Source organism: Cyanidioschyzon merolae, chromosome 7 (assembly GCF_000091205.1).
Source record: "Cyanidioschyzon merolae strain 10D DNA, chromosome 7, complete genome".
Taxonomy (NCBI): domain Eukaryota; phylum Rhodophyta; class Bangiophyceae; order Cyanidiales; family Cyanidiaceae; genus Cyanidioschyzon; species Cyanidioschyzon merolae.
Genome location: NC_010133.1, coordinates 421,909 through 446,668, shown reverse-complemented (window position 1 = coordinate 446,668; position 24,760 = coordinate 421,909). Strand labels below are relative to the sequence as shown.

Genomic DNA, 24,760 nt, shown 5'->3' with positions numbered 1-24,760 from the left:
CTGTGAGCGCCTTGTCGACCGGAGCGGCATGCGGTGTTCGCTTCATGCAGAGCGCGTGAACGAGCGTTCGAATGGCCTAAGCGCATGCTCTTCAGTCGATTGTACCGCTCTTGACGCTGCGCGCTGTTAAAGCAGTAGTTGCCGTTCATTGGTGCCAAACTTCTTTTCTATTTGCGTCAGAAGGTGTCGTCGGATACGGAATGCAAGGGCTAGACGTCGTACGGGCCTTGAGGCAGCGGTTCCAGTTCCTTGTGCGGCGCGGGGTTGCAACCAAAACGCGAAAGCAGGCTCCAGACCGAGCGGAAAAGCCGAGTCCAGCTCCCGACGCAACAAGCACAGACCAGCTGGCGTCAGAAGCCACGGAGACTACCTGGAGCGCGCTTAATATTGTCAAGGGCGAAACAGGACCGCCAAAGCAGCCGTTATCCGCCTACCCTGAATGGCTATGGACACTGCTCTCTGAAGAAAAGAACGTACCGCTGCGGGTTCTACAAGAACGCTTCGAAAGTTTACGATCAGAACGGGGCCTCCAGGAAGCCGTGCGACTGCTTGGATCAGAGCAGCTACAACGTTTACTCAAACTTGCGAACAGGGCAGCTATCAAACAACACAACACCGAGCGCAAGCGGGTGTAGTCATTGGCTATCTTGCAACCTGACCAGCTGCGTGACAGGCGCCAAGTGGCAGCATAAACGCGTCATCACGATCGATATGGTACCCGTGCTGGTTGTCTCTTGTACTGCGAGAAAGAGCGCTTGCATTTTCATGCGATACGACACTGTCACGAACGCCTGTGCAGCTGAAGACGCAGTGCCGTAGCCCGTGCTTGGCACGTGCCTGTGAAAGGTAAAGCGCTCGGTTTCCCAGCATGTTCTCAGCATAGGAGCTACGCAGCGTACGCTTGATGCGAAGCGAGCACTTGCCGTGCATTGGCACTGGGCAGTGCACTTTGATCCACGCTAGGCTTTGTACAACGTTTCTGTACGATCCAGCTTACATGCTCATGCAAGACAAATCTGGCAAGGAACGCGGAAAGCAAGTCAAGAATCCAGCAGCTTGCTTGAAGTGGGCGTTGACGTCGCGACGGCCCGCGAGCACCCTCATCAACGGAATGCATCACTGAACAAGTTACTGCACGCCTATGACAGACTGGAAGGGAACGGGTGCGCCAACACGTGTGGATCCACAAATGTTTCGACCTGTTTACAGTTGCATCATCTACGGAAGCCTCTGGGGTCTTTTCCTTGGACTGCTTCATTCTCTAACTGTGTGTTTCCGGCTCGAAGTACGCAGGTCTATCTGTCGTCTTCAGAGCAGCCGTCAGCAACTGGAAAAAGTGATCACCTGTCTTGCGACCTGCACTCGGATGGCTACGCTCGTCTTCCTCGTATACGGTCGCGGTACGCTGGTCGCAGCGATCACTCTAGGCTATGACCGGGTGTACCCAGATATGCACCGCTGCACCGCTGCACCACTGCACCGCTGCACCGCCAGCATCACACGCCCTCCCAAGAGCGCTACCCTGTGTCTCGTGAACGCTCGCTTCAGCGCCAGGTCCACGCCCTGGACGGGCGACGAAGGTTACCGTCGATGCACCCGCCGCTTCTCCGACTAGTGAGGCACGCCACTGTCACGCGCTTCTTCCGGGTGATCGCTTCGTCGAGTGCCGTGTCCGTTGCACACGAGCAGGCACATGCGTCTCCGTTCCGTAGAGGATTTCTGGAACGGAGACGCAGGTTTCCACGATGAACCAGGTGCTGCAGGCAATACTCGCGCTGGCGAACACGTCCAGAACTCCTGAAGCGTCTACGTTCGCTTTTGGCACAAAACGGTGACGCGTTCTCCACTCGAAGCGATCACCGCGATGACTCCAGTCCGAGTCCGAGACGCTTTTGCACGGCAACACCAGGGACGGAAGCCTCTGGCCGCATATCCCCTGACAGACAGCGTGCCGCTGTCGAGTGCCGTGACGTCCGTGGCCACCCAGCGAGCAGCACTTGCGTTCCGAAGCGACTCAGTCGTGTGCCGTGACGAGTTCAGCGACCGTCGGGCACGAGCTTGTGAACAGGTCGTCAAGCGGTGACGTCAAGCGTTTCGTCTTGTCGTGCCAGCGTTGGTCGTTCGCGTGTACACGAGTTGCCTCGAACCGGAACGACGGGAGACTTGAAGCACGCCTGCTCTGGGTATGCTACGTGTGCGTACAGGAGAAGCGTGGCTGCCTGGGCGCCTATGCATTGCATCCGAATATCGGTTATTGTATGAGTGTGTGTTCGAGGGCGTAGCGAGTGATCTCTGCTCTGACGATAGAACGTATTCGATCGGAGAGAGAGAGAGAGAGCGCACCCACCGCGCCAGCTTGACAAGTCGATGGAGCATTCCTGGATTCGGCATGAATCCGCCAGCCGTTATTGTCGCGCTTCTCACGTCGAGACTGCAGTACGAATCAGGAATGAACTCCGAAGAAATCGACAGACAGGAACAGAGTGAGCCGTTTAGCGTCCCGTTTGAACCCGATACATACCTACAACAAGAACTGGAGCGATGTACGAGCATTTTATTCAAATGCCATCTTGGTGCACTCCCCGATCGCATTCACATCGCAAAGCACGGTACAATCAGATTCCTGTTCAAACTCCTAGCCGACAGTTCTTGAATCTTCGAGCAGAATTCCGCACGTGTCCTTCGCCAGTATAACCCGCAGACGCAAGGCATGCGACGATCGCTTCGCCCGTGTACCTACGCGAAGCCTAAACCCCTGACGCAATATAGAGGGTGTGCCGAGCGCTTACACCACGGTTGGAGTGCAGACCCTCTTGCTCGTAGGATCCGCGCACCATAGAACCTGCACCAGCAGCCAAGTCGAGTGCCGACAAAATACCTCTTCACTGGATCCGACGCGATGCTTCGCACGCTTGACTACTGGAGGGCGCGTCCAGGTCCTCTGCATCCGCACCAGCACTGGCGATAGCTCTGCAGCGATCACGTTTTCGCCAGGTCCCGCAGTCGCTTTTTCTCAAACGGAATCTTCACAAAACGCTCCATGATTACGTCATTATAAAGAAGGGCATTTGAACCTTTCCAAAACGTCTCTAAAAAGGTCGCAATGCAGTGGGAACGGGACCCCAAATGAGACCGTGATGCGCTGATACCACCGGCAACGCCTACACCCGGGGTGCCGTAGTCCTCGACCGGGTGCACCGCACGAACGGCGATGGGAGCGGATCCACCCATACTGGTCACCATGCACTGACAAGCGATATCCTCGCAGTTCCGATGCTCGTCGACATAAGCATGAATGCGTTCATCCGGCAGAAGGCAGCGATAGTAGAAGAGAAAGTCAGCGCGCATGAACATGTGCTTGGTTAGCACAATCGAGTAGCGACGGAACTGTCTGTGACTCGCGTTCGCATCGTGATCCACGGGCTCAGCAATGTGGTACTCATACGTTCCGGTCTGAGGATGCCGCCGGTGAAAACGCGGGAAGAAGCCAACCAGCGCATTCGGATTATCCTGCCAGACTCGGAAAGCGAATGCTGCATCCTCGTGATGAATGCGAATATCGTCATCGACGATGAGCACTGCTCGTGTGCGCAGAGCGGGCCCCAGAGGATTAAAGCGGTTATTCAGCGAGTCCTGCTGCTGTTGAACAAGCAGGAATCGATCCGGCGGCAGATTACGAAGAAGGTCCGGCGGTGGTGTTCGCTGCGGATCATGCCACACAATGAATACCTTATCGATCAGCGCACTCGCGTCCGATGTTTGTTCCTTCTGACGCGACTTGGGTTTTCCAGGGAACAGGCCAGGGCGATAATGAATGCGCAACAGCTTATGTAGCAAATCATCGCGGCTATACGTGCTGAGCACCACACTGTAGCGATCGCGAAGCGGAAAGCGTTGTCCAAGGCTCCCGTTGTGCATGGCTAGCGTCTGGGCTTCCAGAGCGCAACGGGCCCAGTGCGGTTCATCAAGTGATAAGTTGCGTGCTGATCGGTCGATCTGAATCCATTCGTAGTAGAAGACAGGATCGATATGACGATCCCAGTCACGAAAATTGGTCAAGTGCCAGCTCCACGGTTTGGTTTCTCCAGTAAAATGGACAACACGGACGCGGCGCTGGAGGCTCGCCCAGAGAATGGTCTCCCGCAGCTTCAGCAGCGTGTTGTATTCCAGGGGCAAGTGGAAACGCTTCGGGTTCGCTCTCCATTGCTCACCAAAGAAACTATTCAGAAAGCCCTGATCGCCCAAGTTGTACGAGGGTGTCTCCCGATATCGTGCCAACATCGAGGCGTACACATCGTGGCGCGGTTCGAGCACCATCACGCCGGAGTTGAACGTCTCCGGATAGAGGTCTGGAGCAGCAGCGAGCGCATCATACTTTTCAAAGAGATCATCAATTGGTGCCAAAACCAATGTGTCTCCATCAAGGAACACAATCTTTTCGTATGTTGTTAACGACCACAGGTGTAACTTGGCATAGCGACAGGGTTTGTTATCGCGGAGCCGGGCTGCGTTCAGGGCAAACGGATACGGCAGCGGCTCGCGCCGTATTACTGTTGCTCCAAGCGCCTCCAGATGCTGTGACGCCGCTGTTGACAAGTTGGGTGTGGTAAGCACCAAGATCGGGTAGGAGGTGTTTGCTCGGACTCGAAGCGAGTGCACCAATGCCGCAACTGCCCGGAGCATGCGTTCATCATCACAGAGCAGGGTGGCGTACGCGTACCTCCGAGTTGTCGCCCGAAGCGACAGCACTTGCTGTTGCTGCCACTTTTGCCCACGCACCAGAAGAAGTACCGCAACGATAACCAGCGTGATCCAGCCAGCCACCGATACAGCTATCGAGAGCAGCGGCGGGCGTTTCCCACGCACTGAGGCCGCCCAGCGAACGCGTCGCTTGTCGGCTGCCGGCCTGGTCCGCTGCTCTCGACGGTGACCTCGACGACGATCCCCTTTACCGGAGTTTTTCGGCGTTTCGAACCCCAAACCAGTCTCTATTTGATCCCGCCAAGGGCTCCAGAGCGTTTCAGCGGGCGCCTTGGCCTGCCATTGCGGCGTACGCGGCGTCGGCAACGCTGGTGAGTCTTCGGGTGGAGCTTCCCGAATCCTGCTGCGTGTGCTTCGTCGCAGACCTCCCTTGGGCGGTTTCCTCGCTGAGCTCTGACACGCTGTGCCCGACTGGTGCTCGTCAGTCATGGGAAACGCCCCGTGCCGACCGAAACGCTTCCTAAGAGCCACGGGCAATCAAGTACAAGCCAAAACGATTCGAACAAGGTCGCGCCAGATTCGTTTTCGTACGCGACCTGTTTTGGTTCATAAAGCATACAAATTGTCAATGGGAACCAGGTTAAATAAGGGATCAAGTACGCAAAAGTGAGTGACGACGACGAATTCCCTATGTTTCAAGTGGTTGCTTTGAATTGGCTTTTCTTGAATCTGGTACACATGACAGAAATGGCTCCACGGTCGGATGCGGATGAGCGCGTATGCCCCTGTGCTCGCGTCGATGTCAGCAGCAATGTCGTAGAGTGTTACGAAATCACATCGATGCCGCTCCAGATACCACGTTTCATGAGCGTGTATGTCTTCGGCAGTGGCGCTGCCCATGGACACGTCAACGTGCAGGAAAAAACGCATATGCGTATGTTGGGGTTCGGACGGGTCTCGCGACCTCTACATATAGATCAGATAAGGTATTCATGAATTCCAGACTGGAAGGGAACGGGTGCTCCAACACGTGTGGATGCACAAATGTTTCGACCTGTTTACAGTTGCATCATCTACGGAAGCCTCTGGGGTCTTTTCCTTGGACTGCTTCATTCTCTAACTGTGTGTTTCCAGCTCGAAGTACGCAGGTCTATCTGTCGTCTTCAGAGCAGCCGTCAGCAACTGGAAAAGTGATCACCTGTCTTGCGACCTGCACTCGGATGGCTACGCTCGTCTTCCTCGTATACGGCCGCGGTACGCTGGTCGCAGCGATCACTCTAGGCTATGACCGGGTGTACCCAGTTGTGCACCGCTGCACCGCTGCACCACTGCACCGCTGCACCGCCAGCATCACACGCCCTCCTAAGAGCGCTGCCCTGTGTCTCGTGAACGCTCGCTTCAGCGCCAGGTCCACGCCCTGGACGGGCGACGAAGGTTACCGTCGATGCACCCGCCGCTTCTCCGACTAGTGAGGCACGCTACTGTCACGCGCTTCTTCCGGGTGATCGCTTCGTCGAGTGCCGTGTCCGTTGCACACGAGCAGGTACATGCGTCTCCGTTCCGTAGAGGATTTCTGGAACGGAGACGCAGGTTTCCACGATGAACCAGGTGCTGCAGGCAATACTCGCGCTGGCGAACACGTCCAGAACTCCTGAAGCGTCTACGTTCGCTTTTGGCACAAAACGGTGACGCGTTCTCCACTCGAAGCGATCACCGCGATGACTCCAGTCCGAGTCCGAGACGCTTTTGCACGGCAACACCAGAGACGGAAGCCTCTGGCCGCATATCCCCTGACAGACAGCGTGCCGCTGTCGAGTGCCGTGACGTCCGTGGCCACCCAGCGAGCAGCACTTGCGTTCCGAAGCGACTCAGTCGTGTGCGGTGACGAGTTCAGCGACCGTCGGGCACGAGCTTGTGAACAGGTCGTCAAGCGGTGACGTCAAGCGTTTCGTCTTGTCGTGCCAGCGTTGGTCGTTCGCGTGTACACGAGTTGCCTCGAACCGGAACGACGGGAGACTTGAAGCACACCTGCTCTGGGTATGCTACGTGTGCGTACAGGAGAAGCGTGGCTGCCTGGGCGCCTATGCATTGCATCCGAATATCGGTTATTGTATGAGTGTGTGTTCGAGGGCGTAGCGAGTGATCTCTGCTCTGACGATAGAACGTATTCGATCGGAGAGAGAGAGAGAGAGAGCACCCACCGCGCCAGCTTGACAAGTCGATGGAGCATTCCTGGATTCGGCATGAATCCGCCAGCCGTTATTGTCGCGCTTCTCACGTCGAGACTGCAGTACGAATCAGGAATGAACTCCGAAGAAATCGACAGACAGGAACAGAGTGAGCCGTTTAGCGTCCCATTTGAATCTTACAGTGCTTCAGAGCACTGGAACACCATCAGAGCGGAGCATGGATCGCTCTCTGCTGGGAACGGAGCAGTTCTGCGACTGGAACTGGGATACGTAGCGATTGTATAGACGAGCATAACAGCTGTGCCTGTGGTGTCGATGCCGCACATCCGTTCACAATCCGGTGAGAGGTAGCCTCTATCGTTGCGATCTCTAACGGTACAATCGAAAAGCTTCGAAAGACTGATAAGAAACAGAAATGCACCCGTTTCCACGACGGATCATCTGAATGTCTTCCTTTCTTCGAGACTGGATCGAAAATGCGTCGTTTACGCCGATCCTAACCGGCAGTCTGCATGGGACCACACTCCGCAGCGTATGCCTCACCACGACATCTGAGCGCTATGCGTCGCGAGGAAAGCGTACACTCCATAACCGATTCCAGCGAGGTATTCTGTCTATCGTCGTTGTCCATGCTCGCCAGCGCTAGAGCATGCAATACCGCTCAACATTCCGGATAATCGGATATAAAACAAGGCACCAAACTTGTGCCTCGTGCGATTGTAGACGATTAGGCTCACGGAACAGGTACCTGCATTGGTAATGCCACATGCGGTACTGATAAGCAAGCGATCATGGAATGTTTTCGACAGTCAACACGGCAGGAGTCGTACCTGGAATCCGAACGAGGCGAACGACTCGGTTGAAGGGGTTAAGCTGCGGTCTATGCAGATGCTCTCTAAACGTTGATGCCTTGTGCACGGACGCGTACTCCCTTTTTCGGGGTACAAGAATCGATCGATGCTGAAAACCGGCCAGGTACCGTGCGATGTACGCACTTGGTTCAGCATCACGTCAAGGGCACAGGTTCGCTTGGCAAACACGTTTCAGATATGTGTTCAAGTTCCGTCTACAAAATCCTTTTAGACGATTCCGTGGCCTTTTCACGTTTACCCCAGCCAGGTGCTTCCACAGACCGAGATGTTCGCAACAGCAGCTACTCGGACGGTGGTGGTGGTGTCAACAGCAAGAGCCGCAAAAAATCGGCCTCGCAGAATACGAGATATCACCAGCCGATTTGCGGCAAGCTCGAATCCCTGGGATAACCTCACCAACCATACCTATCTATGCCGAACATGAACCATCAGAGCATAGGTAGAGAAGTGCCACAGGTTGCATACCGCTTCTGTCATCGACCGAGAATGCAAGTATCCGCGAACCCGTCCCCACATTGATTCGAAGCGATGTCATTGGGGCAGAGCGTTCCTGCACTGTCCAGCGTGTTGAACGTGAATCCACTGAAAGCTGTGGTGATTCAGTGCGTTCATGAGCTTGCAACCAAGAAAGCCTAAGCGGTTCACGTCACTCCACGGCACAACGCTCCGTGTGCTGGTTTTGGTCCTGGAACTTCTAGGCAACCTGGGTTCGTGGCTTGCCGCAACCTTTACGAAACGACTGTTCAGCTTCGACCGGCTATGCACGACGCTGCGTTCGATCGTTGAGCTGGGTGCTGCGGAGGGTTCAGCGACAGCAGTCGACGCCGCGGCACTCGCTACGAGTGCGCTAGACGAGCGTCCGTTGCCGGGTCGGCACATCGATGGCAGTTCAGCGACTCGACAGCCACGAGAAGCGCTCTCCTATGCGCGAGTTTGGGCTCTGTGCGAAGCATACTCCGCAAGTGTTGGGAAAACGCGAGTCGCTTCCGTTCAGGAAGCAGCTCCACCGACTGCATTCGAAGAGCGCGGCATCCGCACCGGCTCCTGCCTAACCTATCATCAACTATATCGACAGCGAGTCTGCACACCGCTGCAAATCCTGGAATCTACGCTAAGCGCTATCCGGAAGATGGAACAGGGAGGGATGACGGCATGGGGTCCATCGCCATTTTCACAGGTATTCGAAGAGCGCGCTCGGCGAGCTGCGAACGCCTCTGCACAGCGCTATGCGAGAGAGCCGCAGCCTCAGCCGCTCTCAGTCCTGGATGGAGTGCTTGTCGTTGTGAAAGACTCGGTCAATGTGGCTGGACGTGTGACCTCCAGTGGAACGCGCATTCATACGATCCCTCCATACCGAGACGCTCCTCGCGTCGCCGACGCGGATGCACTCTTGATCGAACGCCTCGAAGCAGCTGGTGCCGTTGTGCTCGGAAAAACGAAGATGACAGAGTTTGGACTCGACCCGCTCGGTTTCAGTGAGGTCTATGCGATGCCGCCGTGTGCTTTTAGCGAGCGGCATGCCGCTGGTGGCTCATCAACGGGTAGCGCGGCTGCTGTCGCACGCGTCGCGCTGCTGCATGTGCCTGTTGCCTATGGTACCGATGGTGGCGGTAGCGTGCGGATTCCGGCTGCTTGGAATGGCCTTTTCGGATTGAAGCCGACCCATGCATTTCTGCTTCCGCGTCGTGGTGACCCCGGTATCGCCTGCTCAAGCGTAGGCCACGGTGGCGTCCTCGGAGTCTCGGTGCTTGATCTTGTTGCCTTCCTGGTCGCCGCGGTGCAGGATACGTCACCCAACACGAAGAGCATGGATCATTTGCTCGTGCATGCTGACGAGAGCGGAGATGGTTACGCTCCGAGAGGTTCAGCGAAACATGCTGTGGCGATGCTACTGGACCGCTTGGAGCAATGGAGCGCATCGCTGAACGATGCCGGACAAATAGCGGTTGGGTCCACGAGAAAGCTCCGCATTGGTATACCATTGTCTGAGTGGCAGCGATGCTCCTCGGCGGCGATTCGACGCACTGGTCTGGACGCCTTGCATCGGCTCGCGGATCGCGGTTGGGCGGAACTCGTGACGATACCCCAGGAGCACATATCTTTGCAACCGTTTGCCTCAGCTCTTGGAGCAATTTATTTGCCCCTGGATGCCCTCGAATGTCTTTTATCCACAGACTGGAGCTTCAAACCACGCAGCGAGCTTCTTGAGTACGGGAGTCGTCTCGTTCTGCACACGGTGAAAGGCATCACCGGAGCCGATATGGCCGTTGCTCGGCGAGCGAGAGCGGCCCTTCGAGTGCAACTGGCAACCCTGTTTCGTCGCAACATTGTGGATGTGCTGGCCTTGCCCACAACCGATACGCTTCCGGTTGCGTTCCGGCCCGATCGGAAACCTTGCAAGGATCTGCGGGCGACCTGGCAAGCCGTCACCTATACTTTTGTGGCAAACATTGCTGGTTTGCCGGCGGGAACAGCACCGGTAGGTCTTGTGCCCTCTGCCGACGCACAGGGAAGCGAGCCGCCGGTTTACCTTCCAGTAGGCATCCAGTTCATTGGTGATGCCTACGATGATGCCACAGTGGTGCAGGCACTGGCGCTGATTGAGCGTTCTGGAATGGTGCCTGCGTTGCCATCAGCGCCTTAGAGGTTCGCGTCTGGCGTTTCTACTGCCGCTGTCGTCGTCACAGTTGTTGAGCCTGATGTGTACGCGCTCGTTATCAGGGCGGCACTGGAGCGGTAGCGGTGCATTTGGAATGAAAATGGTGCTTGCGTGCGTGCTTGTCATACGACTGCGTTTTCCGAGCTTGAAGTTCGCCGCCCCAAGCAAAGGAGCCGGCTCGTAACCCCACCGGGAACCGTTACCCATGTTGATGAATATGCTTGCTTCATGCGGCGATTCTGGGACCTGTGAGACGGACGTAGCTCCAGAGCTAAGTATCTTTCGCTCGATTTCGATACTGGGATTCTCGATAGCCGTGAGGGTACTTGTTGTGGAACGCTTTGGAGGCGGCGTTCGATGTCGATACGACCTTTCGAACGCCTTCGCATGAGGTTGCTGATCGTTTGAGGTTACTTGCAGGAGCCTCAGCTGAACACTGTGCAGTCCCCGGAGTCCAAGATGCGACATTTCCCGAGTAAACGCACAACCTGGACGAAAGCACCCCGGGTATGGAACAGACTGTATCGTGTTCCTATGCTTGTTTCAGACTGGAAGGAAACGGGTGCTCCAACACGTGTGGATGCACAAATGTTTCGACCTGTTTACAGTTGCATCATCTACGGAAGCCTCTGGGGTCTTTTCCTTGGACTGCTTCATTCTCTAACTGTGTGTTTCCGGCTCGAAGTACACAGGTCTATCTGTCGTCTTCAGAGCAGCCGTCAGCAACTGGAAAAGTGATCACCTGTCTTGCGACCTGCACTCGGATGGCTACGCTCGTCTTCCTCGTATACGGCCGCGGTACGCTGGTCGCAGCGATCACTCTAAGCTATGACCGGGTGTACCCAGATATGCACCGCTGCACCGCTGCACCACTGCACCGCTGCACCGCCAGCATCACACGCCCTCCTAAGAGCGCTACCCTGTGTCTCGTGAACGCTCGCTTCAGCGCCAGGTCCACGCCCTGGACGGGCGACGAAGGTTACCGTCGATGCATCCGCCGCTTCTCCGACTAGTGAGGCACGCTACTGTCACGCGCTTCTTCCGGGTGATCGCTTCGTCGAGTGCCGTGTCCGTTGCACACGAGCAGGTACATGCGTCTCCGTTCCGTAGAGGATTTCTGGAACGGAGACGCAGGTTTCCACGATGAACCAGGTGCTGCAGGCAATACTCGCGCTGGCGAACACGTCCAGAACTCCTGAAGCGTCTACGTTCGCTTTTGGCGCAAAACGGTGACGCGTTCTCCACTCGAAGCGATCACCGCGATGACTCCAGTCCGAGTCCGAGACGCTTTTGCACGGCAACACCAGAGACGGAAGCCTCTGGCCGCATATCCCCTCACAGACAGCGTGCCGCTGTCGAGTGCCGTGACGTCCGTGGCCACCCAGCGAGCAGCACTTGCGTTCCGAAGCGACTCAGTCGTGTGCCGTGACGAGTTCAGCGACCGTCGGGCACGAGCTTGTGAACAGGTCGTCAAGCGGTGACGTCAAGCGTTTCGTCTTGTCGTGCCAGCGTTGGTCGTTCGCGTGTACACGAGTTGCCTCGAACCGGAACGACGGGAGACTTGAAGCACGCCTGCTCTGGGTATGCTATGTGTGCGTACAGGAGAAGCGTGGCTGCCTGGGCGCCTATGCATTGCATCCGAATACCGGTTATTGTATGAGTGTGTGTTCGAGGGCGTTGCGAGTGATCTCTGCTCTGACGATAGAACGTATTCGATCGGAGAGAGAGAGAGAGAGAGCACCCACCGCGCCAGCTTGACAAGTCGATGGAGCATTCCTGGATTCGGCATGAATCCGCCAGCCGTTATTGTCGCGCTTCTCACGTCGAGACTGCTGTACGAATCAGGAATGAATTCCGAAGAAATCGACAGACAGGAACAGAGTGAGCCGTTTAGCGTCCCATTTGAATCTGTCACTGGTGTAGATGAACATGCATGAACCCGCTGCAACCTCGCAGATTCAGCTTTACCTTCGCGTTCCTGCAGCGTCAGCCCTTCTTTCAAACTCACAAGTCAGTACCGTCTCGACGCTGATGCTGATCCGAGGCCAGTCCAATGGTTTGCCCGAAAGGCATCTCTCTTTTCATACCCGCAATCGCAGGCAGGCGGGCGTACCACACATCCGTCCAGTCTCGTGCGCTCTCGATAAATGGGAGCGCATCCGTTTCAAGCTTGTCTAGAGTGATTTGGTATGCTCATTCTCCGCCTGCACGAAAGATTCACATTCATGCGGGTGGATGGGTAACGCATCCATTCCAGTCGTGATGCCCGTTCCATAACCGTTTTCAGCCGCAAACTTGCGAATATCCTGCGTGATGCGCATCGAACAAAAATCATACGAGCACATAGAGCAAAAAGGAGCAGACTTGGCGGCCTCCGCCGGCAGCGCCTCATCGTGATGGCGCTTCGCATCAAGCGGTGCCAGAGAAAGGTTGAACTGATCGCTCCAGCGAAATTCAAATCGAGCCTTGCTGATGGCATCGTCACGAGCCTGGGCACCTGGTAACCCCTTGGCCAGGTTTGCTGCATGTGCAGCGATTCGATAGGCCAGCAAGCCCTCTTTCACGTCGTCAGCGTTGGGCAGGCCAAGGTGTTCCTTCGGAGTCACATAGCACAGCAACGCAGTTCCATGCATGGCGATGTTGGCTGCACCGATGCAGCTTGAGATGTGATCACGCCCAGCAGCATGGTCAATGACCAGTGGGCCGAGCGTATAGAAGGGCGCCGGTCCCATGGAACCATCTTCGCTTGAGCACCACTTTTTCTGCTTTTCCATGTTCTCCGGGATTTTATGCAACGGAACATGGCCTGGTCCTTCGTTCATTACTTGCACATCGAACGCCCAAGCGCGACGAGTCAGCTCGCCTTGTGTTTTAAGCTCAGCGAACTGGGCCTCGTCGTTGGCATCGTGGATACATCCCGGACGTAGGCCGTCACCAATGGAGAACGCAACGTCGTATTGACGCATGATTTCACAGAGCTCATCCCAGTGCTCATAGGCAAAGTTCTCTTTGCGATGTGCGATACACCACTTGGCGTGAATGGACCCGCCGCGCGAAACAATGCCTGTCAAGCGACGCGCTGTGAGCGGAATGTAAGCCAGGCGAACACCGGCGTGAATCGTGAAGTAACTCACTCCGGCTTCGGCCTGCTCGATGACTGTGTCGCGGAATACCTCCCAGTTGAGATCCTCGACGACTCCGCCAACCTTATCCAGTGCCTCGTAGATAGGTACAGTGCCCACCGGGACGGGCGAGTTGCGCAGGATCCAGTTGCGCACCAGGGGTATGTGCTCGCCGGTGCTGAGGTCCATGACCGTGTCGGCGCCCCAGAGCACCGACCATTGGAGTTTCTCGACTTCATCTTCGATGTTGGATGCGACGGCGCTATTACCGAAATTCGCATTCACTTTGACGCTGAAGTTGGGTCCAACCACCATCGGTTCCAGTTCGAGCGCTTTTTTGTTGCTCGGGATGATCGCCCGACCAGCTGCAACCTCTTGACGTACAAACTCTGGATCAACGTTCTCGCGTACGGCAGCAAAGAGCATCTCTTCGGTGATGATGCCCTTGCGCGCGTAGTATAGTTGCGTAAAGCACGGATCCCCGCGCTTCTCTCGCCGCTCTATCCACCTCTGACGCAGTTTCGGCAGACCGTCGTGCGGGTCGTACCCCTGTGGTCCCGATGTGTCATAGACGTCCAAATGCTCTCCGTTGGTAAGGTATATACGCCGAAACGGAACACGCAGGCGTTCACCCGTGGGCTCGTGGACGACCTCGCGGTACACCTTCTCGGAGGACGGGTAGATTTCTTGGAAGCGCGGTGCCGCCTTGAAATCCGGATTAAATGGGTCCTTTGTACGCCGACGTCGCACAGTTGGTGAGCCTGTAACACCCCTGCTGCCGTCTGAGGAGGGTTGGTCCGAGCGATCCGCAGTGCGCTGGTCCGGCGAAATGATCAGACGCAGCGCGCTGCAGCGACGCCGTCTCTCCGCTACACTGTTGGCCCTTTTCCACCAAACAGTGGATTTTTTCTCGCTCCCAAGCCAGGATCCCCGAGTATGAACAGATGCTGAAAGAAATGCTGTTGCTGAAAACATAGTCGTGTGGTACTCCCGAACGTCTCGGGTTGCTGAGACCCCCGCACAGAATCCTATCTGAAGCGCAGAAGCGAGGCTTGGCGCCAGGGTTGCACGCATTGCGCAGCAACGGCAGGCGTAGCGCGATGGAGTGAGCGACAGATTTCACCATGTATATACCAATAAGATCAGTCTTAGAAGGACCTCCATCTGATTTGGATCGATCGTGCCGCCGTCGCCGCCGCCGCCGCCCGCATCACCAGCGCAGCGTCGATCCGCCTCCCCGGGGCGCACCGCCAGTCATACCGTCGCTCCACGTGCTGCGGAGCGCGCGCTCACGCCTGGCTCGGTACTCCTAGGATCACATGAATGAACAACGATCCCAGAAAGCAGGCATCGACGGTGGCCAGTGGTCGAACCTGCAGCTCTGGTGCGAAGTGATAGACGCTACCCCGGATGCTGATGGCCATTGCATCATCGGGGATGACGCTTCGCTCGATTCAGGGATCCTGTGCCCGAAACACCTCCGTGCAGATGGACACGTCAGCCTCGGGCGTAGCGCATGCCTCGGCGCACGAGCTGCATCAGCGGCTCTGAGAGAGCATTGCAGTGCGCACTTGCCTTCATTCTGGTCATTGGGGTGCATCAGGGTCGTGTGCAATCGTGCTGTACACGAAACTGTGGGAGCGTGGCGTAAGAGACGCTCCTCTGGGGCATCACGCCCTGTCATAGCGCCGTATCGTCGAGTCGTAGGCGCTTCGCGCGCTGATCGCCGCCCAACGCGCAGGCACGCGTCGACGCGCAGCGGATTCTCAGGTGTGGAGCTAGGCGTGCGGCTCCGGCTGAACCTCTTGCTCCAGACACTCGCACACACACACACACGCACTGTGTGGGCTGCACTTATGGTAACCGAAGGAGAGACACAACGCGACCCTATTCTGGATCTCGCCGATCTCGCATTCGCGGTCATCAATGGATGGAAGCACGTTTCGGAACTCGAGCAAGCGATTGACACGCAGCTGGCGCTACCGTTTTACGAGAAGCGGGTACGGCCGCTGCTTCCAAGTGCACGTGTCTCCGAAGACGCACTGCGGGAGCGCATAGCGTCGACGATCAAGCAACTGCAGGTGCGCGTCCAAGACGCGCGCGAGCATGAAGGTGAAACCGAGGTTCGCGAGGCGCTGGAAGCGCGCTCCGCGTTCTGGGCTCGCATCGGCGACATAGAAAACGCGACCCGCTCTTATGAAGCGGCGTTTCAAGAGACGGTGGCAGTTGGGCCGAAACTCGACATCTGCTTCGCCCTGTTTCGCCTGGGTTTAGCTATGGAAGATCGGAGACTCATGCGTCGCGAGCTAGCTCGAGCACGGGACCTGCTGGCCAAGGGCAGCGACTGGGAGCGCCGGAACCGTTTGCGCGTGTACGATGCGCTACACCGCATGTACTGCGAAGGTGAGTGGCTGGAGGCATCCGAGGCATTTCTCGACGGACTCGCTACTTTCACGGCAACAGAACTGCTCAGTTTTCCTCAGTTCGTCTTCTACGCTGTAGTCTGTTGTCTGGCAACAAGGGAGCGTCCCGTTCTACAAGAACGCGTCGCGTCGTCTCCGGAAGTTTTGCAGGTTATCGACAATTATCCCGCTGTACGCGACTGTTTGAATGCCTTTGTTTCATGTGACTATCTGCGAATCATGCAGACATTACCATCCATTCTGGAGCAGGTTCGAAAGGAGCGATTGCTTCATCGCTATGAGGCGTTCCTTGGACGCGAGATCCGGCTGGCCGCGTACGCCCAGTACTTGCGAGCATACAAAAGCGTTTCGCTCACCAATATGGCTGCCGCTTTCGGGGTGCGAGAAGCATTCCTGGATGCGGAGCTTGCACGTTTCATCAATGCAGATCGGCTGAGCGTGAAAATCGACCGAATTACCGGCATCATCGTAGCGAGTCGTCCGGATTCTCGTAGTGGGCTATATCAAGAGGTTCTCAAGCACGGCGACGCCTTGCTGAATCGACTTCAAAAGCTATCCCGAATTATTGACGTGTAAACACCGGACCTACTACAGTCTCGTCATACATGCGCTTCCAGTGAGGGCGGCGTCCAGCTTGCGGGAGGCGTTTCTGTCGCTCGTGCAGCGATAGCAGCTTGCCCGCGTAGAACTCCGCTCCGTCCTTGACTTGGAACAGAGGCGTAGAGCATGCGAGTACCATACACAGCACAACCCGTTTACCTGTTGCAGGTGCTGCAGATGTTGCAGCAGAGTCAGCACCGATTCGGAATGGACCCACGACGAGAGCTCCTCACCGCGTTGAATACGCAGCGCAAACGTTTCACTAGATGTTGCTGTTGCTACGGAGAAGAGACGGATCTGGAATGTAATTGTGGCGGTGGAGGTCTCCCCGCGCCTTCCAGCGGATGTGCCGGTCTCTGGCATCTACTTCGTTTGACTAGAGCACACTCCCGCTGTGGCGTCATGCTGTGCAAGCATCTCGGGAGATGTACGGCGTAAGATGCGGTCTTGTGGTTACGTCGCTGCAGGCCAGCGGAGGCGTCACCATGGCACGCGTCCCTAGCCTGGGCGCATGCATCGTTGTCCACGAGTATCGTACGCTCGATGTCGCGGTTACGAGTCGACGTTCGTCACTGCAGGCACCGTACTGAAACGTAACGCTATGCTTTTTTAGTCACTTTTCATTCGGTGGCTCCAGGGCGCACTCGTCTCTGGGACCTGGCCAGAGCCGGCGTTGCCACTTTCGCCGCATTTCCTGCTGTGTCCACTGCCGTAGAGCAAGACAGGTATCAGCAGCTGGGCTGGCCCTAGCATGGCGCCTGATAACGCCAGCTCCGTTGTATGCGAGAGATTTTCGTCATCGACTCCAGAACGTCCTCAGCACGCGCGCTGAGCACCGTGGTGCTTCGTCGCCCAAGCAGCGCTGTCGACGAACACAAAAGCGTGATGAAGCTGTGCCTCATGCGTCCCCACTGGGTACTTCGTGTCCCGATACCATCTCTACTGCTCGTCCGAAGACAGCCACGTATTCTTGCAGTGCACGCAGATGAACACCAGTACGAGTGCTTCGTCGTTGCGCCCCACCGGAGACTGAAAGTAAACCGCTTCGTGGTGGCCGCACTTGGCGCAAGTCACGTGATGTGTCCGCGGCAGCGTCGGATCTAATGGTGCATCCAAACGCACGGTAGTCTTTTCGCTAGCCGAGTGGTGCACAACGTGACGATGCACGGGTTCCGCGAGGTTCTGAACCACCTCTCGGTACGCACACGTTCGACACACGTACAGCAGACGGCGACGTCGTTCCCGGAGAAAGTACTCTTTGTCCTCCTGAGGATAGAGAAGATTACTGCAGTTCCTGCAGAAACGAGCGGGCATCGGCGCTGGTCTCCTGCCCGGCTTGTGCCGAGACGAGCGTACGCCAGTCTGGCGCTGCTGCTGCTTGGAGCGCGTACGCAGGTAGATGGCCTGTGTGCGCCAGAGACGACAGGCCTGCATATGTCCATTTTATACATTTATATTCATAAATATGCATCGATGTCCTGTGGCATGCTGCACGATGCAATCCCGCCCGCGAACCGTTATCAGTTCGTATGCCAATGAGTACATATCCATCCCAAAATATCCAGGGTTGGCGTTGCATCGCAGCACACGACACGTGTCGCCATACGTGCCCAGCGCGCTGCTGCGGCGGGCGTCCATCGACGCATCCCGTCCGCCAGATGCGTATCGCGTGCACTGGGGGATACGGTTGATGCACAAACGGGAGCGCTCGGGATGCAGCACATCCATGGCAGTGGGCATCTGCTGCGAATTCTGCCTGCACTTTTTCTTCGGTATACATTGGGGTTTATCGAAGTGCAGCACGACCAAGGCAGTGCACAGCGAAACAAAAGCCACGTAAACGACGCCATGCTGATGCGCCACATCATCGCAGTATGTGTTCTCGTGAGCACGCTCGTGCTGCTTTGCAGTGGTGCGCTCTCGATGCCCGTAAAACTGCAGACGTTATCTCGCACCAGCGCCTATATTCGGCCCAAGTTTTCGAGCGAGGCGCTCCCGTTCCATGATATTCGGGTGCAGTCGCGGCACGGTAAAGTCGAACAGGTCCACCTCAGCGTCCTGCGCTACGATCGCGTGGTCATCGGTTTTCTTCGCGATATTAACGATTTACCGAATACCGAGTTACCGATGCAGGCCACGCTTCGCTACGGTACCAATGCATCGCATCTTGATCACGAAATGGTTCTGAACGCCAGGGTCTATTCCGGCATGCAAGAGTACAACAGCTACTTGTGGAATCCGCCGATGGGCGCGCCCGCGTTGAACCGTTCCGAGGTAGCGGCATTCATGAATACCGCCTCCTGGGCAGAACCTTGGTGGTACGTCTACCGAAACACCACTGTGGCAGACATTCCGGAGAACCGCTCCGTCTTCGCGGTCTACAACAACCCGACAGCACTCTATCAGTCGCCGCTGGTTTTCCAAGCGAAGCTCGATAATCTCCTCCCGCAAACGACGTACTACTACGACATCGATGGCGAATTCTCGGGTAACTTTACAACCTTGCCGGAGCCGGGTATCCAGGACCGTCCTATGACCATTGGACTCTGGGCCGATGTCGGGCAGACCAACATCAGCGTCATGAACATGGAGTACATGTTGAACAAGGTGAACCCCGATTTCGTGATGCTGCACGGCGATCTCTCGTATGCAGACGCATACTGGCCACTGTGGGATACCTGGCAGCGGCTCATGGAGCCGCTGTTCTCTACGAAGATGCACCTGTGGTGCAATGGGAACCATGAATTCAACTCCGGCAACGAGAACAATGTCGCGTACATGTTCCGTTTCGCGACGCCCTTCGAAGAGTCCGAGTCCCCGACCTTCGAATACCACGCCTTTGAGGCTGGTTTGGTGCATGTGATCACGCTGGCCTCCTTTGCTCGTTTCGATAAGCAGAGCGTTCAGTACCGTTGGCTAATGCGTGCGCTCGAGCGTGTCAACCGAACACGCACGCCTTGGCTGGTGGTGCAGTTCCACGTACCCTGGTACTGCTCCGTACTCGGGACTGGTTCGCGCCTGCTGATGCGTGAGGCCATGGAGGACCTCATCTATAAGTATGGTGTGGATTTGATACTTGTGGGGCACGTCCACGTCTACGAGCGCACCTATCCGGTGTACAACAATCAGACCAACCCGTGCGGCGCAGTGCAGCTGGTACTCGGTGATGCCGGCAACCGCGAAGGTCCATCGCTGCCGTTCATCGACCCGCAACCATCTTGGTCGGCCTTCCGCGAGGGCTCATTCGGTGTCGGAAAACTGGTTGTCTACAACCATACCCATGCGTACTTCGAATGGAACCGCGTCGCGTGCGAGTACTCGAACTCGAGCACCTGTGCAACGCCCGGCGATAACTCCGCTCAGTCGCATATCGCTTCCGACAGCACCTGGCTCGTTCGGAATACGACGCAGTGCCCGAACCGTCTCATGCCAACAGAGCGTCTGTAGACGCTGATTCCCCGCACAACGGGGTTGTGGTCAGCAGCATGGGGAGCTGCGGCAGCACCGGAATCGCTGCTGTTCTCGAGGGTTCGGTGCCTTCCTCTACACAAGCGGATTTCTCGGGGGGCATCTCTGGCGGATCAAGCGCACGGTTCACTGTCGGGGAGGCGGTCAGCGAGCGTGGACGCAAGCGTTTGCAGCGACTCACGAGTCAGGCGTCGTTGTTGCTCGCGTGCTGCGCTCCAGCCTTATGCGAGCGTGCAACCGTTCACTCGAGATGTATAGTATTTCAGGAAGCCAGAGCTTGGCCCTCGATCGCGCTCGAAGATGCGCTCCATCGCGGAAAGCAGGCCTCGCATGCACTGGACGATTTTGGTGACGAACCCGAGACCCTTGGAAACGCAAAGCAGGCTGGGACGGCGTTTTGAAAGCAAGACAAGCAGTGTAGCGCTCGTCCAGGGAAAGTCCGAGGTAAGCGAAAGCTGTAAAAGGGCACGACATGGACACCGAAGGCGCGTTCTCGCGCATGTGCATCAGCGCCTATTTCTCATTTCTGATGCCCCACAGGGTGTACCTGCCGGGGATACCCGCGCTGGCAGCGGATACCACCCGCATGACCTGAGCCGCACGTTCCTGGTCCCGCTTCCGAATGCGTATGTCCGGGAGTTTCCATGCTGACGTGCGTACCGTTGCCACTTGGAGCTACTGCGGTGCGCACAGAGATATGTGAATCGTCACAGACGCTACATCGATCCCAGTACAAAACAGAATGCGTCTTCTGATTCCGAGGTACACGCTAAAGCCTGCGTATGCTCCCGTTGTCATTTAGACCAGCTTTGAGCGGACGAATTTTGTGATAGCTTCATTTTCTCTCTTTTATCCCAGGTTTCAAGTTCGCCGGTCCCTCCTTTCTTTCCAACTCTATTGTCGGCTGTTGAAGGGATTCGACGGAACTGTTTCAATCCCGATTTCACCGTGTCTGGCAGTTGTCAACGCATTTCATGAACAGGCGGCAGTTGCGATGGATGCCTCGATCGCAATTTTCCCCTTCTTTGCATACTGCATCGGTGCACGCCTCGCAGCGGTGACAGCTAACCGGGGTCAGGCGGTACCCTGAGTCCACCATATGCCGGCCTCGGGGCATGGCCGCACGACGCATGAAGGCTTGCTTCATCGCTCTGTCGATGCGCAGGTCTGGTACAGAGGATTCACCTCGATGCTTTGCTCCGTTTCCGTGCTCGGTTCCGTATCCTATGATCTCGGGCGACTTGGAGGCGATCTCCGCAGGCAAGTCCTCTGTCTGCTGAGCGTGTACGCGCGAACCCTCTTATGTAATAGAGGTTTTGTGGAACGCAATGTCTCCCATGATGAAAGAGCACCTTGAAAACAAATCGAGAAGTGTCGATCCGTCTACGCGCCTGTCGTGCAAAGTGGTAATGCGTTCCCCACTGGAAACGATCGCTGCGATGACTCAAGTCCGAGTTCGACACCCGATCCCACGCAAACGAAAGAGAGGGGAACCTCTCGAAGCATATATCATGCGAGGTATCATGGTGCTGGTGTCGAATGTCGTTTCGTCGATGGCCACAAAGACATGATGGGTCGTCCTTCGAGCGGCTTGGATTCTTTGACGTAACAGGTTCGGTGAAGCTGCGGCATGAGCTTTTGAAGAAGCTGTCCATGGACGAAGTCGAGAGTTTCATTTGCAATCCATCAAGCGGTGCGGGTAGCTGCGCTCGTCCGTTGCCATGGAACAGAGAGATCTACGACACAACAAATCCGTGATTTGAACACGTTCCACGAAAACAAAGGAGAAGACTAGAGCTTGTGCATATGTATTGAAATCATCGTTTCGGTTGTTTTACGTACCCGTTTTCGAGGGCGTCGTGAGTCCCCGTCATGCCGGTGCGATAACGATTCCCAGCGGGAAAGCGCTGAAGGAGCCACTGAAATCAAAGACGACCGAGAATCCTGATTTCACGCACGAATTCGTACGCCCTTCTTGCTGCATCTCGAATGCAGAGGCTGTACATCTACCAGCAAGCTGGTAAAGCACGGAAAGTCAGGTACAGCGCAAACGGTTCAGTGTTCCATGTACGGTTTGACGCGAATGGAGACCATCTTGCTCGTAAGCGCTTGCCTATACGTATCCGCTCGTACAATTCGCTTCGATGCTGACTTTTTTGCATGTGCCTGGCGGCAACGAACGAATACAACCAGAAAAAGAACATGCTATGACGTTTACGGATCGACGCTGCGCGAGCTGACAAGCTCCGCAAAAGAAACCGAACGGAAATCAAAAGCCAGACCAGCAACCGATGCCGACGCTGGTCATGGAACGAGGCGAGCTCCCTGGACGCTCGCCCTACCACATCGCAGTGAATGCCTAACGACAATCAAGCTGAGGACGAAGCGAATCGGAATGGGGCAGTGCGTCCCTCTCCGGCATAGGGTGAAGGTGATGCAGTAACCCTTCGGCAGCGTTCATCGTGATCGAGCGTACGGTCCCGCAGGTCGGAACGCTGCTTGCGTCACGATGTATGCCAGCCTCAGTTGCAAAGCCTCCTAGCGACAGATTCCCAAAGCAACGGGTGTGATGTGCGCGTGTCGAAGGCGTCGATTCTGGAGGCGTGTACCCACTAGCACTCTCCAGACGACGCTTGCTGAGTTCGAGCAGCGGTCTCTCGTGCCGCCAGATACCGCCGTAAACGTCCAGGCCGGTGTACCGCTTGACGTTTCACGTGTTTCGGTATCTTGTTCTGTCGCCGAATGCGATTCTGCTCTTTCACTTGTTTCTTCCAAGCTTTTCGAGCACAGCGCAGATGCACACGTTCGACCGACGCTGCCTCTGGAGTTTCCGCGGACTTGCTCGTCGACCGCACGATGGTATCGCTATCCTCCGTGGCACTGTGGTTGTGCGGCGCGGCGACGGGTACCACGCGCTGCTCGCTGCCTGCAGGCGCAGCACTGTATGGAACTTTGCAGGGGTGTTGTGGCGTCGAAGGCGTCCCAGGCTCATGCCCAGAAGCGGACCGGGCGCTCGACACCGCATCGAGGTGCTCCGGATAACGCAGCGGAGACCTTGTGTCTGATGCCATGGCTTGCGCTGAAACTTGTCTGATCGAGGCGGCTTCCGTGGAAGCACTCGAATTCCCGCTCTGTCGAGAGGTAGAACGCCGGCACTGTCTGTCGAAAACGGCAGGCGCAGCATCTCCCTCGATCGACCCGTCATTCGTGGAGACATCACCGTCTCCATCAAGGACTGTTATTGCGTGGCGCAAGGAGGCTGTCGACGATACCTCATGGTCGGACTTGTCATCCGAACGAGCGACCTCTGCACTCAAAGCCGATGAGGCACCTGTGTAGCTGTCGCTCGCCGAACTCGAGTAGCTACTCGATGATGAAGAAGACGCCAGTCGCAACAGCCGATCGTAGTAGATCCTGTCCAGTTGCTCTTCATCGACTTCATCGAGTCGACGAGGAATTCGAACGGACTGGAATACCAGGGCGTCCGTGGAGTCATCTGAGAGGAGCTCGTCGTCCGCATGCTGCGCACTGCGGCTGACGCGTCGCCTCCTCTGTTCCTCTTGCCTCGTCTGATATTTCTGCAAAAGTGCAATATCATCCACGTCATCCCAGACATCCACGATGTACTCAAAGAGGTTGCGAACGCTCAATAGTATCATGCCCTCGTTCGCTTCTGCGTTGCCCATCTCGGCCTGGAAAAAGGCTGTGATATTCTGGCAGTCTCGACGAAGGAAATCGAGGGCCAACGGATGATCTTGCTCCATGCTCTGCGAGACATCCACGAAATAGATTCGACCTTGCCAAAGTAGAATATTAAAACTACTGAGGTCACCATGCACGAGACGTGCTTTTTGGTACATACGGCGCATATTGATCACGGTTTGTTCATAAAGTGACTCGGCCGGCGTTGTGGCAGCTTCCGTCATCGTCTCCGGGGCCGAGCTGACGCCTTCCTCGCCCCGGGATGCACCCTCTGCCGATAAACTCGGTGCTCGCCGCCGAGCTCGCACCTCTTGGAGACGCGGAGCGGGTGTTCCCTCTTCATCGCCGATGAACTGCATCACAAGCACATGGCCACGAATATAGAACGGTGATGGACATGGAATGTTTGCACGGCAAAGACGTGATAGGTTTCGAAACTCCTTCTCCGCCCACAGTTTGACCATTTTCCTGGGGTTTCTTGGCTTCCCATAGCCGTAACGAAAGCGGCGCTCTCCCGCGATGTACTTTTCTCGATCCCGAAAGATTAAAATTGAGGTCTTATATACCTTGATTGCTGCGCTGACGACGACAGATTCAGGTTCATTCGGTGGATGCGATCGACCAAAGTAGACGTTCGCTTCCTTACCTGTGGCGATGCAGCCGTGCACTGCAAGCAGAGCGCCCTGGCGAAAGAGCTTCGCCAGGTACGCCCTTGTGCGTCTATCGAGCACCTGCTCCACAGTTGCACGCTCTTGCCGATCCTTGGTTCGACGCTGGAGCTCCAGTTTTCGGGACGTCTCCGCGTCAATCTGCTCCGACATAGCGTCGAGCCGCTGCGCAACCGTGTCGCTTGCACTCATGACACGCAACCAGCTTGCAGCGTCTAGAGGCGGCACGACTCCGCAGCGCTCCTCTAGGAAAGAAAAACTCACTGTTTATGCTTCAGGACTCTGCAAGGCAGGCGCGTTGAGACCCGAAGCGCAAACAAGAGCGACCCGGGCGCGCTCCGGCACCTGCAGACCGG

The 24,760-nt window shown here is 56.4% G+C and overlaps 7 protein-coding genes and 1 non-coding gene across 8 annotated transcripts, besides 1 other annotated feature; 4 read left to right on the top strand and 4 right to left on the bottom strand.

Annotated features, from left to right (window-relative positions):
• The first annotated feature begins 125 nt into the window (after positions 1 to 125).
• Positions 126 to 3,069, top strand: CYME_CMG175T. Its single transcript, XR_002461286.1, has one exon. It is a non-coding gene; the product is annotated as a hypothetical transcript (transcript).
• CYME_CMG174C (similar to glycogenin glucosyltransferase) lies at positions 2,980 to 5,190 on the bottom strand (the record flags this gene model as incomplete). The annotated part of the gene is made up of 1 exon (XM_005535903.1): positions 2,980 to 5,190. One exon carries the CDS (start codon positions 5,188 to 5,190, stop codon positions 2,980 to 2,982), a length of 2,211 nt encoding a protein of 736 aa, XP_005535960.1.
• Positions 4,573 to 5,352: a sequence feature (possible transcribed region).
• A 3,020-nt stretch (positions 5,353 to 8,372) lies between these two features.
• Positions 8,373 to 10,406, top strand: CYME_CMG172C (similar to Glu-tRNAGln amidotransferase subunit A; the record flags this gene model as incomplete). Its single annotated transcript, XM_005535902.1, has 1 exon — positions 8,373 to 10,406. The coding sequence occupies one exon, from the start codon at positions 8,373 to 8,375 to the stop codon at positions 10,404 to 10,406; it is 2,034 nt and encodes a 677-aa protein (XP_005535959.1).
• A 2,189-nt stretch (positions 10,407 to 12,595) lies between these two features.
• CYME_CMG171C (thiamin biosynthesis protein) lies at positions 12,596 to 14,617 on the bottom strand (the record flags this gene model as incomplete). Its single annotated transcript, XM_005535901.1, has 1 exon — positions 12,596 to 14,617. One exon carries the CDS (start codon positions 14,615 to 14,617, stop codon positions 12,596 to 12,598), a length of 2,022 nt encoding a protein of 673 aa, XP_005535958.1.
• A 245-nt stretch (positions 14,618 to 14,862) lies between these two features.
• On the top strand, positions 14,863 to 16,542 carry CYME_CMG170C (26S proteasome regulatory subunit RPN7; the record flags this gene model as incomplete). The annotated part of the gene is made up of 1 exon (XM_005535900.1): positions 14,863 to 16,542. The coding sequence occupies one exon, from the start codon at positions 14,863 to 14,865 to the stop codon at positions 16,540 to 16,542; it is 1,680 nt and encodes a 559-aa protein (XP_005535957.1).
• A 963-nt stretch (positions 16,543 to 17,505) lies between these two features.
• On the bottom strand, positions 17,506 to 17,880 carry CYME_CMG169C (probable RNA polymerase II subunit I; the record flags this gene model as incomplete). The annotated part of the gene is made up of 1 exon (XM_005535899.1): positions 17,506 to 17,880. One exon carries the CDS (start codon positions 17,878 to 17,880, stop codon positions 17,506 to 17,508), a length of 375 nt encoding a protein of 124 aa, XP_005535956.1.
• Positions 17,881 to 18,279: 399 nt separating this feature from the next.
• On the top strand, positions 18,280 to 20,013 carry CYME_CMG168C (probable purple acid phosphatase protein; the record flags this gene model as incomplete). Its single annotated transcript, XM_005535898.1, has 1 exon — positions 18,280 to 20,013. One exon carries the CDS (start codon positions 18,280 to 18,282, stop codon positions 20,011 to 20,013), a length of 1,734 nt encoding a protein of 577 aa, XP_005535955.1.
• A 2,633-nt stretch (positions 20,014 to 22,646) lies between these two features.
• CYME_CMG167C (cell cycle controlling protein kinase RIO) lies at positions 22,647 to 24,596 on the bottom strand (the record flags this gene model as incomplete). Its single annotated transcript, XM_005535897.1, has 1 exon — positions 22,647 to 24,596. The coding sequence occupies one exon, from the start codon at positions 24,594 to 24,596 to the stop codon at positions 22,647 to 22,649; it is 1,950 nt and encodes a 649-aa protein (XP_005535954.1).
• Between the last annotated feature and the right edge of the window lie 164 nt (positions 24,597 to 24,760).